The sequence below is a fragment of the Anarhichas minor genome, unplaced genomic scaffold, assembly GCF_050575085.1.
Source record: "Anarhichas minor isolate MPS153535 unplaced genomic scaffold, ASM5057508v1 ptg000018l, whole genome shotgun sequence".
In the NCBI taxonomy this organism is placed as follows: Eukaryota; Metazoa; Chordata; class Actinopteri; order Perciformes; family Anarhichadidae; genus Anarhichas; species Anarhichas minor.
In genome coordinates, this window is record NW_027466464.1 from 6,658,530 (window position 1) to 6,674,602 (window position 16,073).

A 16,073-nucleotide genomic window follows, 5' to 3' on the forward strand; every position below is an offset into this window, starting at 1 on the left:
CAGTGGAGTGACACAGATATTTTTTGCTCCGTTTGTCCTTGCAGCTGAAGCCAGAGGCACCGCCGTCAGGGCTTAGGGCTGAGAATTACATCCGTCTCTCACACACCCGTCAGGCTTACGTTGCTTTTGTCACTGATACTAAGTAGCCTTCTATCTCCTCTTCTATCTCCTACCTCCTAACTATCAGCAGTCTCTATACGCTGCTTTGATCTCTTCTTAAAGCCAGACGCTGCCAAAATAATGGAGCCGAGACACACACACACACTGTACAGAAGCAAATAATGAGCAGTTCTTTGAAATTCATGAGGTTGCAAATTGAATTGCACGCATAAAATATGAATTTTTCAAAATGAAAAAATACCTCTTTATTTCATAATGTAAACGAAAAGTAGTGTTCCATTTATCTTTTATGAGAGCAAAAGATTAAAAAAAAAATAATAATTAAAAGCTGATTAGTCAGTGCGGTGTGTATGAGTAACGGAGTAGGCGAGGGAGCTCTGTGAATCCTCGGGTGGACGACTGAGGGAAAGATCACACGACTGTGACCACACACCACATAAACAATAATGGTATGCCACCCACCAGCGGAAACATCTCCTGGCTATCCCCAAACCCGCTCACGACTGCAGGCAGACACACCCAGGACTCATGGTCATTATGGATCTTAAAAAGTACTTATGACCTTTGGCTTGAAAATAGAAAATATAACTAAAGCACGTGTCCTCAACGTGGACAACACTCATAGAACTCTACACACTGCTCATTCACAAACCAGAAAGCTCAGCTTTCCCATACAACAAACAGTTACGCTTTGAGGGAAACGTACTTTATTGGGGATTACGTTTGCATTTGATGGATCACAAATACGTTTGAAATGAGTCTACGGACGTCTGCATTGGGACGAGGTCTAGGTTGTGGCTTTAAACCCAGAAGACTGATGTTTGTGCCCCCTGTGAAACAAGTTTTATTTGCTTCAACTTAAAGTGGTTATGTAGTGTTTTTTTGTTTTTCTGACTAACTGTATAACTTGTTTTAAACTGTTTTGTTGCCGAAACTTAATGAAGTAGTTTAGTAGTGTTTTGTTGTAATTTACAACGTTAATACGTGTTTCACACTGTAGTTTTGTTGCCTAATCCTAACAAATTAGTTTTGTAAGGTTTTCAGTTTCTGTTCAAATTAACGACTTTAACTAAACTGTTAAATCAAACAGTTTAAAACTGCGACCGTTGTCAGGTGGAAACAAATGTCCCCTCAAACGTAATTGAGAGCGCAGTTCAGTTGTTTTGCTTTTGGAGACAGGGTATCATATTACATACTGCACAATAACGATATAATAGGATGTAGTATATGCAAAGCATTGACTTCAACAGCTCGTGTAAACTTTATCATATTTAATTCCATTGTAGCATATTGATGATGACACGCAGTACAAAAGCAATTACCAGACATTCCATTACAACTTGGACCCAATAAATCCCACGGAAAATATCCACAATAAAACACCACTGCACTAAGGTTCTCTTAGTTTCATAGTGAAGTCAACGAGACAAACATGGGCTTGGTTTGGGGAGACATAGCTCGGACCATTAGGATTAGTCCCTCCTCTTTTTTACTCCTTGAATAAAAATTGTTATACTGTATTATATTACAACACTCAACCGATAAAACAAAGTAATACAAAACAATTAACAAAATATGAACCTTGAGCAATGCATGGAGAAACAACTTTTAAGAGCAAGACCTGTAGCACGTTTATTTCCTCACACGGATTTACAGATTTTCATAAAACAAAAGGTGCTTATGATGTCGAGCTAATCGTTTCTAAACCGGGCTTAGATGGGTCCCATGGAAACAGTGAACTGTGGGACGCAGCAGCATGCTAGTACACATGGTCGGACAATAGATGGCGCCGCAAGCCTAACCACAATCCTTCCACGTCTCTCACTTGTGAAGCTCTCACACGTTACAAGGACAAAGAAGACGTCAAATTCTACATAATGCTGACGTGGCTTCAAATATTACACCATAACTTGAGAAAATGTGAAATATTTGCCAGCAAATACCCACTTGACTGACATTTGAGAGGATTTGGACTGGTCGGTTGTGGATGTATTCAGAAAAGTATTTGTTTTTTTTTCCCCAATCTCATTTAGCAACAATACTGGAATTGAAATGAGAAAATATGTGAGCAGTAGTTTCTTTTCTTTTATTTAGTAGCACCACAGTTGGACTACTGCAGAATCATTACATCTTTTTGAATTTTATTGATTCCGGGAAAATCACTCAAACCTTTTATACAGGCTCAAGTGGAACATTCAGTCTACCATGAGAGGTATAATAACACGGGTCAGTCAGAATCTAGTACTGTTAATATCATCATGGTGTATTGGGTTGGTAACAACCACAGTCGGTAAATCACAAATGCATACTTTTAGTGTGAATTCATAGCGGTGAACTCTGAACTTGGTAAATGTAGTTCCAGACTGTAGTTCATATACTTTGCTCTGATGTAACCAGATGTAGGTCAAATAATACATTTGCTATATAGAATCTTTGCAATGTGAAAAAACATTTGACAAATCGAAAGAAGGTACATTTACCAGATTCTCTAAATTCTTCACCTCTGTCCTTTCAGAAAGGATTTCTAAAGGCTGAGAGTTATTTAAAAGAACTATTTGGCATATATCCAACCCTAACATTGGTTCTTATTTATACACTACATTGTAGTATTTGTATGCACATGCTGACGTTTAAAAAGTATTCTAGAAATGTATTACGTGGGCTTCATCTTGTTGGGAATATGATCCTGATGATGAAATCATGTTTGTGTCTTAAAATGAGCCTTGTGACTCTTACACTTTGAAATTCCATACAAACGCCTGCAAGTGTCATCAGCTCTCGAGTCTTTTTTTTTCCCCAAAATGAATGACTGGATGAAATGACCACAACTGTACGATAAATATCCTGAAGTAACAAAAGAGACTTTGGCACAATGTTCCTGCCGTGCAGCAGGTGGCACGAGCACATATCAGCAAACTTACAGCCAAGTGCTTTATAATTAGGTCAAAGCATTTCTGCTAAAAGCGAAATATTCTACATTCAATATTAAAGACAATTCAGCAGTCTGACAAACACCAACATTTAGACTGGCAGTTAAAGGGCTGACTTACTTTTAGCAGATTGGCAATTTATATATTTTATATATATATATATATATAGTTAAGTATGTTTGAATATATACATCAAACGTAATCTGACGGTTAAGTAATCCAACACTTGATCTTTTCAGACAGGAGTGGCTGAATTGCAATACCAGTACGAACACAGAAATTCTACACTTAGCAGCAATGACTAATGGGTACATGTTGGTGTCTGGACGGTGAAAAGGAGTTTTTAAAAAAATCTAAAATGTATGAATTGAAAATACAACAAACTAAAGAAACAAATGGTTTCCTATTGTTCTCCATTGAGATATGAAGACTGAAGTCACTGTGAATAGAAAATAAGAGCGTGGGAACATTCTGAGGAGTTGGGAAAGGATCGTTTCATGAGGTATTTCTGGTGGGCATCAAATCAAAACATAATGGGCAAACAACAGAAGCAACATCCATTTAAAACAAGAAATACTAGTGGCTCTTGGATGTAAAAGTCTGTATAAGGCAGCAGCTGCACACGTAAACAACAACTCCATGGCACTGGGATGCAGGAGAAGCACAGGGGGGTTCATGGAAAGGATGAAATCCATGGATGGATGAAAAGGCAAGCTGACGGGAAACATGAAATGAAGGGAGGGGTGAGGAGCGATTGTCATTGGAGGGGTTTGATCATGCCATCAGAATCTCCACAGAGATTAAGTCCATGGCCTGAGATCACACCAGCGTTTCAGGCAGTGCGTCGGCACTGTCCGAGGACAGCAGCTGCCAGATCTGCCACCGGTCCCTCTGCCAGTCCTGCCACTCTGGGCTCTGCGGCACCATTTGGCTCTCTGTCGTTGAGGCCGAGTTACTCGACGCCGCACTCTGCCTCCCGTGCTGCAGAGGGGGCCGCTGAGCCGTCGCGAGCTGAGGTGAACTGTGCGAACTAGCCAGTCGCAGATGGCGGCCGCTGTAAGGGGGTGGGGTGCGTCTGTCGTTGAGCACAGCATGGCCGCCCTCGCCGGTGCTCAACCCGCCTTGAGGTCTGGAGGTCGGGTTAAGCGCGTGTCCACTTGCTCGATGGGGCCCTTGCGTGCTGTTGAGGTGGGACATCACCGAGGGGTTGGCGTTGAGCTGCAGGCGTGGTGGTCCCGGCTCCACGTGGGGGCTGGTACACACTCTGGTGACCGGGGGGTGGGGCCTGCACTCGCCGATGCCAGGCGCCGTCTGAGTCCGTTGCAGCATTGCTTGCTGCCTGCCGTCGCCATGGAGTCCGTCGAGGCCTTCCTGTGAGCTGCGGGAACTTCCCTCTGACATGTTGCCATGGGAACCTAGAAACAGAACATCATCAGCAGATTTAATTATAGTTTGGTGAATAACAAGGGATACACGCGTCACCAGTTTGTGCTCGACATAAAAAAATGTGCAAAGAAATGCTTTGATTGACGAACCTTTCGGCAGGCCTTATTGTATCTTCAATGGAAAGATAGAGAGGATAAATAAAACCCAAATTCCTAATTGTTCTTTTGTTTTTACTGTTGTTAAAAGGTCAATTGAACTACGGACTCTTTGGAATTATTTGGGCTGAATCGAATACATTTTCCGCCGAATTTTGCATATCATTTTAACACTGTAGGTTTTTATTCAGACAGTGTTGCGCGATGACTGAACAATTGCAACTGTATCAAAATACTGATTAGTTTCTACCCTTTCAGGGAGGTAATCGGTTGAACACATTCACCCGGCATCACATGTGGGAATCAGTTGCTATAAAAATGACAAACAAAAAAAGCAGCTTTTTGTTCCCCCCTGATAGTTAAAGTCGTGATGAAATGGAAAATGTCTTGTTTTTTTATTCCAAGTATTCCGTCTCACTGGGGAATACGTCTCAGTACAGAAGCTAAAGAAATTCTAACTTCCGTTTCACTGGGACTTTAATAACTGGCCCCCAGTGTCGGGCACTCACTGCTCTGGCTCTTCAACCTCAATGAAACAGTTTACCTGTGTGTGCGTGGTCCTTGAGTGTTGGTTTCAGCGTCGTGTGCCACGTCCCCCAAATGTTAGCGTGCTCCTCTGATAAAGCGTCTGAGGACAGTTAAAAAAGAGGTCAAATTCCTCTTGCACAGTAAGCAAAAGCTCCATAATATTCCTTTTGTATGTCCAGCAAAAAACTTGACAATTTTAAAGAAACGTGAGATCAGATATGAAAAATCCAATCATCCACGACTGGGAGTCATTCACCTTTGCTGCCCCAAGTGTCGGCCCCGGGCTCTCGGCTCCAGCCGGCCACCTGCCCCACCAGAGTGTACTGTTCCGGGACACAGAAGAGCGGCTCGCTCCCCGGTTCCCCTCTCCGCTCACTCATGATCGGGGAGTTGTTGTCGTAAGGGGACACCTCGCCGCTGGACACCTTGTTGGAGTCGCTGGAGGAATGGCGCTCGCTCAGGGAGAAGGACTCCTCTGACTGCAACAGGTCGGGACTCCTGCGGTTAATTACAGACGGTTGAAAGGAGGCGAACAGCAGACCGCATGCATGTGAACACCTCGTGTGTTTATGGGTGTGGAACTCACTGTGAGGCTTTTCTTCTCAGAAGGTAGTCAACTACATCTGGATCCGTCTCCAACAGATTCATCAAAACCTCGTTCTGCAGATCAGGAGGCACCTAAACAGACGTTAACTATTAACAAAACAATTTGAGTGAAATGAATGAATCAAAAGTATTTTTCTCTGTTCTACTCCTATGCCTGTTTTAGATCATACACACAGTTAATCTGCTGAAGACAACTTTACAGTTACACCAATTAATTTTTTTTCCCAATAACATAAATTGCATTAGTCTGTACTTGATTTCTAGTAAATACAACTCCACCTGTTCCATGTACTAAAATGTAAATCCAGCCTCATCGAACATTAATCTCTTTTGCCTTCATTTCCAGTGCACTTCTTCATCTGACTCTGAGGGTAATAACCTTTGTTTTATGCTCATTAAACGCGTGAATTATAATGAAGAACGCGGCCCAAAGCACGCACTGTCTACGAACGATTCTCATCCTCAAACGCTTTGAAAATATGACATAAGCGAGTTACGAAACAACATTCAGATGCCATTCACAGAGCTCGAGCTGCCTACAAATCTGTTTTTACTCACCAACACTGAGCAAGTCGGTTCCAATTCACTATAGGCGATTATTAGCTCTTCATTGGCTTACTGCAGGAATGTAAGCCTCGGGGGGGAATGGCAGTGGCAGATTACAAAACATTACGGATTCAGGTTTCGGACCTGACATGACCTGCAGTGTGTGGTGTTTGAGAAAACTGTCACCTCTCCAAGCCTGAATTTTCTGCTTTTATTTTGGAAAGAATAAGTATCGCAATGAAAAGTTCTCGATGTTATTGTCGGCTGACTGGCAAGAGTTTACTTTCTTCTTACATTTACTCACAAGAATTCAGGTATGACTTGGACCAAAAACACACCTCATCCATCTGTCATCTTGCACAGCTGTTTTCTTACTTCCTTTATTGTCTTCTTTCTCTCCACTAAGATTTTATTACCAAAGACGCAAGCATTGTTGCTAAGCCAGGAGGGATTGTGTGTGTTCAGCGGAGGAGCGGAAGAATGAAATCAGGAAGTGGGGATGGGTGTCAGAAACATGCTCAATGACTGACCATGAAGAGGGTGTGGTAACTGGCGATCATCCTCTGCAGCGCGGCGATGACGGCCGTGCTCTCCTCGGCTCTGGCCGAGCTCTGGACGCTGAACTCCTTGTCCGAGCTCTTCTGCTTGTGGAGCAGGTTAGGGCCAAAGATGGTGGCCAGGTTCAGAGACGTCATCTTGTTCCCGGTGATCTGTCATCGGAGAGACAAACATTTTGTGCAGCCATGTGAATGCTGGATCAGGTACTCTCTGTAAACCATTGAGGAGACCTTAAATACTTAATCCCCCTAGCAAAGAAGAAAAAAGAAAGGGACGAGGAAGCATTTGGAGGCGAATCTTCCCGGTAATATTTCTGACCAACGACTTTTTTACAGCTTTTGAATGAACCAAGGGACAAATGCAACGATTGTCTCAAATAAGTCCCTGCGGAACAAAGCAAACAAACTACAGGTCTGAAAAAGCTCTGAGGCTGTAGAACCTGAGAAGTGCTGCAGAAATGATATCACACTGCCGCAATCACACGGTCCTTTGAGAGATTCCATCTCCTCCCTCCTGACTCTTCTTCTCTCCCTTTCCTCCTTCTCCAGTTCCCACTTACATCTCCAGCCTCCATCCATCCTTTCATGTTAATTTTCTCATCTCTCCCTCCAACGTGCTGTCTCTCTTGGCACACTCCCCCCTCTCTTTTTTTGTCACTTTGAGCAAAAGATGGACGCAGAGTGGCACATGGGGATTGTTAACACGAAAAGTGACGGAGTGTATGACAGCTGAATCTGTTTATCAGGTTTGGGTGATGGTGCGCATCCTGTGACACAATTAGCATCTAAAGTTACAAGCCCTTCGAAGCTTGAACAACTTTTTTTAGAGAGATAAATTCATAATTCTGCATCTCTCCCCAGTTTCCTCCCTTTTCACTCCCAGCACCGGGGGAGAGACGGGAGCCACAAGCGGCTAAAAAGTCTAGAAGTGTTGTTCCAGGGCCCCGAGTGTGAAACGCTCCGACTTCCTGTCACGATCTCAGATACAGAGGAGCCGTGGAGTTGTGAAGGGAAAAAACACGCACGTCAATGGTTCGAGTCTGTTCTCCTGCATACGCACAGAGGAAAAAACACACTTCCATCTGCGCACAAACGTGCCGAAACACACTTCTACCTCACACTTGAACAACACACACACGAAGTGGTGAGATTGATATGGACACACGTGCATGAGTCCATGGTGTGGGAATTAAAGACGGCTAAAGGGAGTGCGGGAGAGTGGATTATCATTAAAACAATCACAGGTCATGATGTCACTTCCTGTATCCTGACCTCTACGCCCCTTATGTTGACTATCACAGGTTCAAAACCAACAGTTTTGTTTTCTAACTCGTAGTCTCCAGCCATCATCAGACGCCGATATGTGGACATACGAGCCACACAAATGGATTCCGATCACTTCTCTGGTCATTTAGCTGTCCACAAGCTGTTTGCACTTGTTTGAATGTGACTAAAGGCAACTGCATTTGGATGCTTCGGATATGATCTTTTTCCCCGTCTTTTTATTATTTTCTCTTTGTTCATGGATTTAATGAATGATCTTTTTGAGTCGTATTCCCTCTTCTAGTACAAAAACTAGCGCTTACCTCTTGTCTGTCTTTGTCCTGCCGGTCGTGGGCGTGGTCGGTAACGGTGGACAGAAACTCCAGGAGGCGGTGGAGGGTATCGCTGTTGCATGCTGGGAGCAGGTAGACCAGCAGCTGAGTAACATTCTGCTGTTCATCTGAATCCAACACTGCAACACGGATTAGGATGGAGTGGTTTAAAAAGTGAGTAAAGAGGAACAGAAGGAAGGAAGAAAACAAAAGGAGAGCGGAGGTCATGGGGGGGGGAAGCTCACATGTGGTGTTGATGAAGGCCGTGTAGAGCTCCCTGGTGAGCAGCGGGTCGGGCATGTCCCTGAGGAACTCCTTCAGCAGAGCAGCCACGTCGTGAACGCTGTACTCCTCGTCCAGCTGGACGTCAATGCCGCGGTCAAACTCCTCACGTAGCTGCAGTTGAAGAAAAGAGAGGAAGAGGGCGATTCAGAAACATCCTCCACACATAACAATGCACATTATATATCTCGGTAGTGCACACAGCCACACGCACTCACTTCCTGTTGGTCCTCCAAGTGACCTGGTAGCCTCAAACTAGTTCGACCAGTACGCATCTTAATCTTGGATCTGACTTTTGGGTGACTTCCAGGGAATTAGTTTGGACCATGATGATGGTTATATAGGGGTCATCTGCTCAGCACTTAAATGCCTGCTTTCATAAATTCTAATTTCACAATAAGCCGACAATGGCGGCTAATGCATAAATGTTGACGTTGGATTGTATCAACACAGACTAAATGGCTATTTACACTTGTCACACGTATTATACAGATGTGTGAATACAAACCATTTTATTTAATGAGTTTATAATAAAGACGAGGTGTATACATGCAGTAGAATAACTCGTTGCAATCTTATTTGTATGGAGCTTAGGTATTGGAAGATTTCGTACAGAACAGTAATTTCACTTTCCTGCAAAATCAGCCGATGTCGGCTCCATCACCAAAACACCAAATGAGCTCACCTGTCGGACTCTCTTCTTGGAGCTTCCCACTCTAAAGATCCCAACAGTCTGCAAACCTGGAGTGGAGAAGCGAAGAAAAAAACCCTCAAAACCGGAAAGCAATAGCTGTCTCGTGCACCTGTCGTAGTCGTACCAGGAGGCGATACATGTTGGCGACAGTGGGGAATTTAGCTGCTCACCGTATTTCTCGATGTGCTGACAGCAGCTGTCGACCACCCGGGGCACCTGACGGTAGATGGGATTGAGACTCAGCCTTTTGTCCCGGTGCTTCTCCTTTTTATTCAGCGTTTCGGTGGGCAGAGAGAGCTGCAGGGCCTCGAGCAGGCGAGACTGGTTGTCGTCCAGGTCCGTGATCGAGTCCACTGACATGCCTCCCTGGAGGTTAATCGTGCATTTTCATTCAGACGGGTTCAACTGAATACAACACCTGATCCTAGGTCTGTAGCTCACACTGGGGTTAATTATGTTATTTAGTCTCACCCTCCTGCGTGCTCGGGGTGCAGCCTCGGGCGTGTTGGGTGACGTTGACTCATTGGCCGTCTCCGATGTGGAACTCAAAGAGGAGTTACTGCTGGATAACTCCTTATTGGACGGCCGCTTGGTGGCAAACTGCAGGACAGATGATCCAAGAGTTACATTTTGGCTTTTCCTTCAGACAGTATAATACGTCTTCTTCTATATAGTTTGATATTTGTCCTGAAAATGCCTTAAACAAATCTAAATATGGAACCCAGGGAGAGTAAGATAAACTGATTGACCTGTAAAATGGACGAGACAAGGTCAGAGGAGTCCTTGTGCTCCTCGCGTTGCGGCGGGTCCTGGCGATGGCCGTCCTGACGCTGCCTGTGAGTTCTGTCATTAGCGATGACCTGGGAGAGCACTATACTGAAGGCTTGGGGTATGCATTCTGTGATTTAAAAAAAAAAGGGTCGGGAAATAAAGGCAGGAAAGAAAGGGGATGAGGGCAAAAAGACAGGAAATAAAACTTCATTAGTTCGAAGAACAAAAAAGAAGAAAGCTCTGTTAGAAACGTCCAAACATAGCTCTTAGAACTTGCAACATAGCCATCAAACACGTCCAAATAAACATATTACTTCAGCCTCACAACACATGTTCACTATGTCAGTTAATACTCGTATTGCACTAGTACAGCACATCTGTTTTCTACAATAAGACATCACAGAAGGAAAGTTGCAAAATGCGACTATGACAGACCACTAATTCCAGTGCCTTTGACCAAAATAACACAACCCTGATCACTCGCACCCACAAGCAACGCCATGCTCTCCATGCAGGCCATTTTTAGAAGCTGCTCCGCGCTGACACATATGTACGCAAATCCTATTCCTTTGTTCCATTTCCACTCATTTTTGGGCATGACGAGAGGCAGAATGTTTCTTTTGGCAAGGAGTTGCGACAGACGCACTTTCAATTGAATTTAGACAAAAATTTGGCGGAGCAATTGCAATTAACTTGGGACTTGTGCAAATGTGTGTTTGTACTGCTGAGGGATGCAAGCACTTGGAAGATATGCTTCAGAGAGGAATGACGTTATGCTGGGCCATCGCAGGCTATATATTCTATTATACAGAATCCCAGCAGCTGAGAAAAAACAGTCCAGCTGTTCAGAAGATGTGTGTGTGTGTGTGTGTGTGTGTGTGTGTGTTCAGAGGAAAACGGAGGGAGAGAAAGCGAGATGCATTCCACAACCACAAGTGGAGGGCTGTGTTCATGAACAACATGACCACTAACGCAGTGACACAACGAATTTGCTCTGCAGCCTCAAAGCGCTAACAGGGCTTATGTAACCCACACACAAACGCGCACACACACACACACAGAGACGTGCAAATACACACAATCTGGATCCCATAACGTACAGTGCTTTTCCAGTGTAATGCAAAGCTCTTCACGGTGCGTCCACAGCCAGACCACATGTCAGATTTTCATAAATCTACATGTTCCAGGCCTACAGCGTCAGTCCTGGTTTTCAGTACTCTTTATTTGAATAATTACTTCTTATTCATGTCCATGCAGTGTGTTTGGATGTGCTCTAAGTCCATGCAGAAAGTCAGGAAAGTTGTAAATAACATGTTAGTTTACCACCGAGGACAATACAAGTGCCAACAAGTATTTTAGAGGCCAATTTGTAAATCTCAACTTTCACAAACAATTGCTTGAGGCAAAAAAAGAAAAGTATCCAAAGCAGATTATATATTAAATCTTATTTGTAAATATAGTTTGACTGAGGTCTGATCACACCAGCTCAGATTACTGTGGCTGCATCAAAGGAGCCAGCATGCTTCTCTCTGTGTGTCTCTTGCAGAGAAAAGGCTGAGCCTGCTTCAAAGTGAAATGCAGGGCCTTGTATTCAGAGACCATGGGAGAATTTTAAGCTTAGAATCCATTTGGCAGGTTAGACCACAGGTACATCTGAGCCATCTGCTCCGGAGGGGTAGAGCCAGGCGACCCACCTACAGCCAGACTCTGAGCTCGGAACAAACGAATGTGGGTCTGGTAAATAAGTTTGCCTCGTCATTATCACCAGCCGGAGCAATATAGAATCAAAGGTGCTTCAGTTGCCATATACAATAGCAGGTTCTGATTGGCCGATGCATGTGCATTTTTTTTCAGACAACACAGCTGTGACATACTGTAGCAGCCTCGTCATCTTTCCAATATCAAACTGGACAGCTGTTTCTCATACTTTTACAAGTACATTGTGTCCAATGCTGACAAAAAACGTTCAATTTTAATAACTTTAATAATTCCAAAGATATATATTTAAACAACGTTTTTTTTGTGTCACCGATTTTGACAAATAATGCAAATTGCTTGATTTACTTGGTTTCTGGATACTGTTTGCCTACTTGCTACGTTTATGAACTGTTTATGGCTTCTATGTAACTTACCTAAAGCCGTATTTACTCATTTGTACCACGTTACATGAGAAAAGCAACAACCGCCACTGCTGTGTATTTTTGACATTTCCACGTGTATTTGTTGTAAACCAGACCTGGGATCAGCACTCATTTGATGAGAAAAGCACAATTAATTTAGCCTCCTGCTCCTCTCTGCAGCTGGGCTCCCTTTTTGACTGAGATTCTCTCTCCTGCAAAATATGCTTTGCTTCGTGCAGCAGAGTGGCCGCTTCTCAGAGCCAGTCCCCTTACATGGAGTCCCTCCACTTAAGCTAAATATAAACTGTCAAAGCCCAGTAAACAGAAAGTGGTTTTATAACCTCGCTGTTCACCTGCCTGAGGGGCGGAGACCACAGCAGAGATGGAGAGATAAAAAGCCTGCAAACTGGCAAAGTGTGAAAAGAAGTTGGCGTACCTTTGTCTTTGCTCTTCTCTTTTGCTAGCGAGTCCAACTTCCTCCTCAGCGACTTTTTCCTCTTCTGTCCATCTGCGGCGGAAAAAAAACAAGAAAATAAATCATGTGAAACAAATGGTTTCCATATCGGCTGTATCTTATCTCGCCTATTATATCTAATAAGCTTATGTCGGGAATGCAGACATAAATTAGCCACGGGGGGAAAGCTGTCTATGAACTCAAATCCATTGAACTGAAATGTCAGACAGGTTCAGCTACGGTATTAGCCAGCAGGAACAACATATTAAATCACTCGCATTGTTTATTTACGCCGGCTTTCCCACTTTCGCAATGCCATGCGCGTTTATATTTGTCTACATGAATGCTTTACATCCGTGCTCTGAAAGGAGGGAAGCCACTTGTCAGCTGTCAACATGATGAATGACTCCTGAACTTGTTGATTAATGACCAGGGAAATCTGGAAATCGTGGCACATGCAGCTTTAAAGTCTCAGAGTGCTCGTCTCGGGCCAGGATGTCAGTTTGTGAAACCTCAGCAGCTTTTAGTGCCGTCATTCGGTCACTCTGCTGTTTTTTTTGGTATCCCAGAACCAACTCTTTTACACATCAGATCATCGTGAATCCGTTGAGTGAGCCTTCGCTTTGGTCTGCTAGTTTAGCAACCTCAGTTTGAATCCCCCAGATGTTCCTTTCAGCTGTATCAAATGAGTCACTTGTAGGGTTCAGGAAATTTCATCCAGCCCCAACAACACGCGCGGTGGTAGCCCGCTACGTCAGGGAGCAGCTTCAGTTTCTCCATGTGTCCAACCGTCTCTGACAAATCTGAACAAGTTCAGCAAGGCTGCTGTTCTTTGATAATCAATTTATTGCCACCGTGGTGATATATGAGAAAGGTACGTGTCCTTTTAAGACTCTCAGCTTGGAGTCAGAGTCTTATGGTGTATGTATGAGGGAAAAATAGGTGGGAAACGGTGAGGAGGGGGGTGTGAGATGGGAGAAAGAAAGCAGATGTTGTGAAGGCAGCGAGAGAGGGAGTGAGACGTGAGAAGCAGAGATAGGAAATGGTTTGGATTTTTGACAGATGGCTCCCAAAGCCGTACGGAAATCCCCCGAACCTCCAAACCTTCCCAGTCTAACTCTCAACCGGTTGTGCAACCGTCTGATGGACCTCTGCTTCTTTTTCCCCGTGTCAGTGCTCCATCGCCCCATCCCTCTTTGTCTCTCTTTCGGTTCTGTCAATCTGTTTTTCGGTCTTGAAGAAACACTGGAAACATGACCCCATGGCGCTGGGATGAATATGAGAAACAGCAGGTCCGAAAAGCCCACATTAGCGGTGCTGAAGTAGCACACGCACAAGAAACTCATACACACGAGTTGAAATATTTCCCTAGCTAGCACATGGCGGCTGTTAGGGGCTCTGGAATTCATAAGCAACACAGACAAGTACGCATTAAATCATGGTAGGGAGAGCTTTAACCTTCAGCTGGAATGCAAGGCCCTGGTTAATCCAGCACTATACCGCTGCTACGGCAGCCACGCCACTCATATACAGTGCAGGGAAAAGAAGCTGCACACTTGCATGACGTGCATCTGTGTGCACGGATTTCTGAGCTGAAAGAATGATTCTGGTTTAATACAAATTTGGGTCTCATTTATGTCGATTATGAGAACAATATTTTGAAGCAAAGTAATTGCTGAGGTCTGGAAACATAGCTGAATGACTATAACAAAGTTGTGTGGGGCAAGAAACAAGTGTTGGTTGTAAACGAACCAACTGATTCGCCAGATTTTTGAGATCATTGGATCCAAACCTGGGGGTCAGGACCCCCCAAGGGGTCAGAGATCTGGAGGGTCATTAGATTGAGAGGAATGTACAGCATGTTTTTTTTCTTGACTTTCATCTACTAATCAGACTAATTGGATAATTTTTCCTTCTCGGACCTCTAAAAAATTAATCGGAGTGAGGAAAAAATACTTTTTGACATAAGTTCAGTCTGTGGGGCCAAAAGCCAAAAAGGTTGGGAACTACTGAAACAAATACTTTAATTTGGAGCTAAAACCACAAGTGATCACACACAAAATGTGGTCACAAACACCTACAGCAGGTTCTGTTCCAAATAAGCCTGGCTCACCTGAGGGTTTCATCATTTTACATGTTTACTTAACTACTCAACCTGTAACACTGTTGAATAATGTTTTCTCTGTCTCTGGAGGGAGCTCTCTGAAGTCTGAGAAAACACGGCTGATGAGGTCATCTCAGTTTTGGCTTAAGACCTCAATTTAGTTTAACAGGAGGCCTGTTACAGACTGGGAGCAAAGATATGGGCAGTTACCAGGAAAGGGAAACCTAACAAAAGATGCCATTGAGTTGCATTTTGGGAAATAGAGGATCCATAGTATTTGGGGCGTATTAGGGAGTAGAAGTTGGAATACATGGGTCTCTGTTGATTCCAACGCTACTCATCCGATACCAAATACATCATAATTAACCAAACTCTGAGTCTGATCCTTTTCTATAAACTGTGATTCATGTAGACATTTTTAGCATGGGCGGGCCCAGTGGGAAACAAACCACCGACTCAACCAGTTTCAGAGCAGTGCCCATGCCTGCTATATCTGCACTAATTTGTCCAATTTTGCCATTTTCCTAACCCTTATTCGCTTAATGATTTGCTATAAGTGACCAAAAAAAGAGTCGTTTGATTTTAGATAGGCCCAAAAACAGCTTTTAATAGCCTGTACATGGTGACAAGCGGGGTGACAGCACTCAGCCTCAACTGCAGTGGAAAGGGAGTCGCGTGTGGGGTGTAACAGGAAGCACGTGATCTCAATGGTTTACATCTAAATCCATGTGTTGTAACAACTTCCCCAAACATAGACCCTACATGACTTCCCTTAAATATACTTGACGAGCGGATGTGGTCAGTGGCTCGAGCGTTGGCTTTACTTTATGGGACACTTGGAAGTAGCTGCGCAAGCTTACAAAGCAAACTAGTTAAGAATTTCAAATGGGTGGCGTCTTCTTCACAGAACAGTTCACAGATGTGTTTTGACAGTGGTTAACAGTCACATAAATGTCAGCGTCTTGAAAGGCTGATGCTATCTGAAGGATGCTATAATCCCACCCATTTGGAACCAACCAGATTATGTTGGCACTTAACTTCCGACACACACATTCTCCCACCTTTCGGCATGGTAATCTGACATCCCAGATCATAGTCCTGGTGTAATCGGGTGTAGGCTACTTCCTGCAGCCTGGCCCTCTCCAGCTCCGACAGGCTCTGGATGGCAACCGGCGTCAGACGCACGCTCCGCCCCGACAGGCTGCTCCAGGTGAAGTCACCCTGA

At 44.0% G+C, this 16,073-nt stretch overlaps 1 protein-coding gene across 1 annotated transcript in view; it reads right to left on the reverse strand.

Moving 5' to 3' along the window:
- Positions 1–1,376: 1,376 nt before the first annotated feature.
- The window catches only part of LOC142952909 (rho GTPase-activating protein 6-like), a 32,210-nt gene continuing 17,513 nt past the window's right edge, over positions 1,377–16,073 (reverse strand). Inside the window, exons 2-14 of the mRNA XM_076094935.1 lie at positions 15,910–16,069; positions 12,727–12,798; positions 10,149–10,297; positions 9,871–9,999; positions 9,570–9,765; positions 9,391–9,446; positions 8,669–8,819; positions 8,415–8,563; positions 6,802–6,981; positions 5,706–5,797; positions 5,376–5,617; positions 5,136–5,219; positions 1,377–4,465 (exon numbers count right to left, since the gene is read on the reverse strand). Coding sequence (XP_075951050.1) covers positions 3,870–4,465; positions 5,136–5,219; positions 5,376–5,617; positions 5,706–5,797; positions 6,802–6,981; positions 8,415–8,563; positions 8,669–8,819; positions 9,391–9,446; positions 9,570–9,765; positions 9,871–9,999; positions 10,149–10,297; positions 12,727–12,798; positions 15,910–16,069 — 2,256 coding nt within the window. The 3' untranslated portion in view covers positions 1,377–3,869. The remainder of the gene's footprint in view (positions 4,466–5,135; positions 5,220–5,375; positions 5,618–5,705; positions 5,798–6,801; positions 6,982–8,414; positions 8,564–8,668; positions 8,820–9,390; positions 9,447–9,569; positions 9,766–9,870; positions 10,000–10,148; positions 10,298–12,726; positions 12,799–15,909; positions 16,070–16,073) is intronic.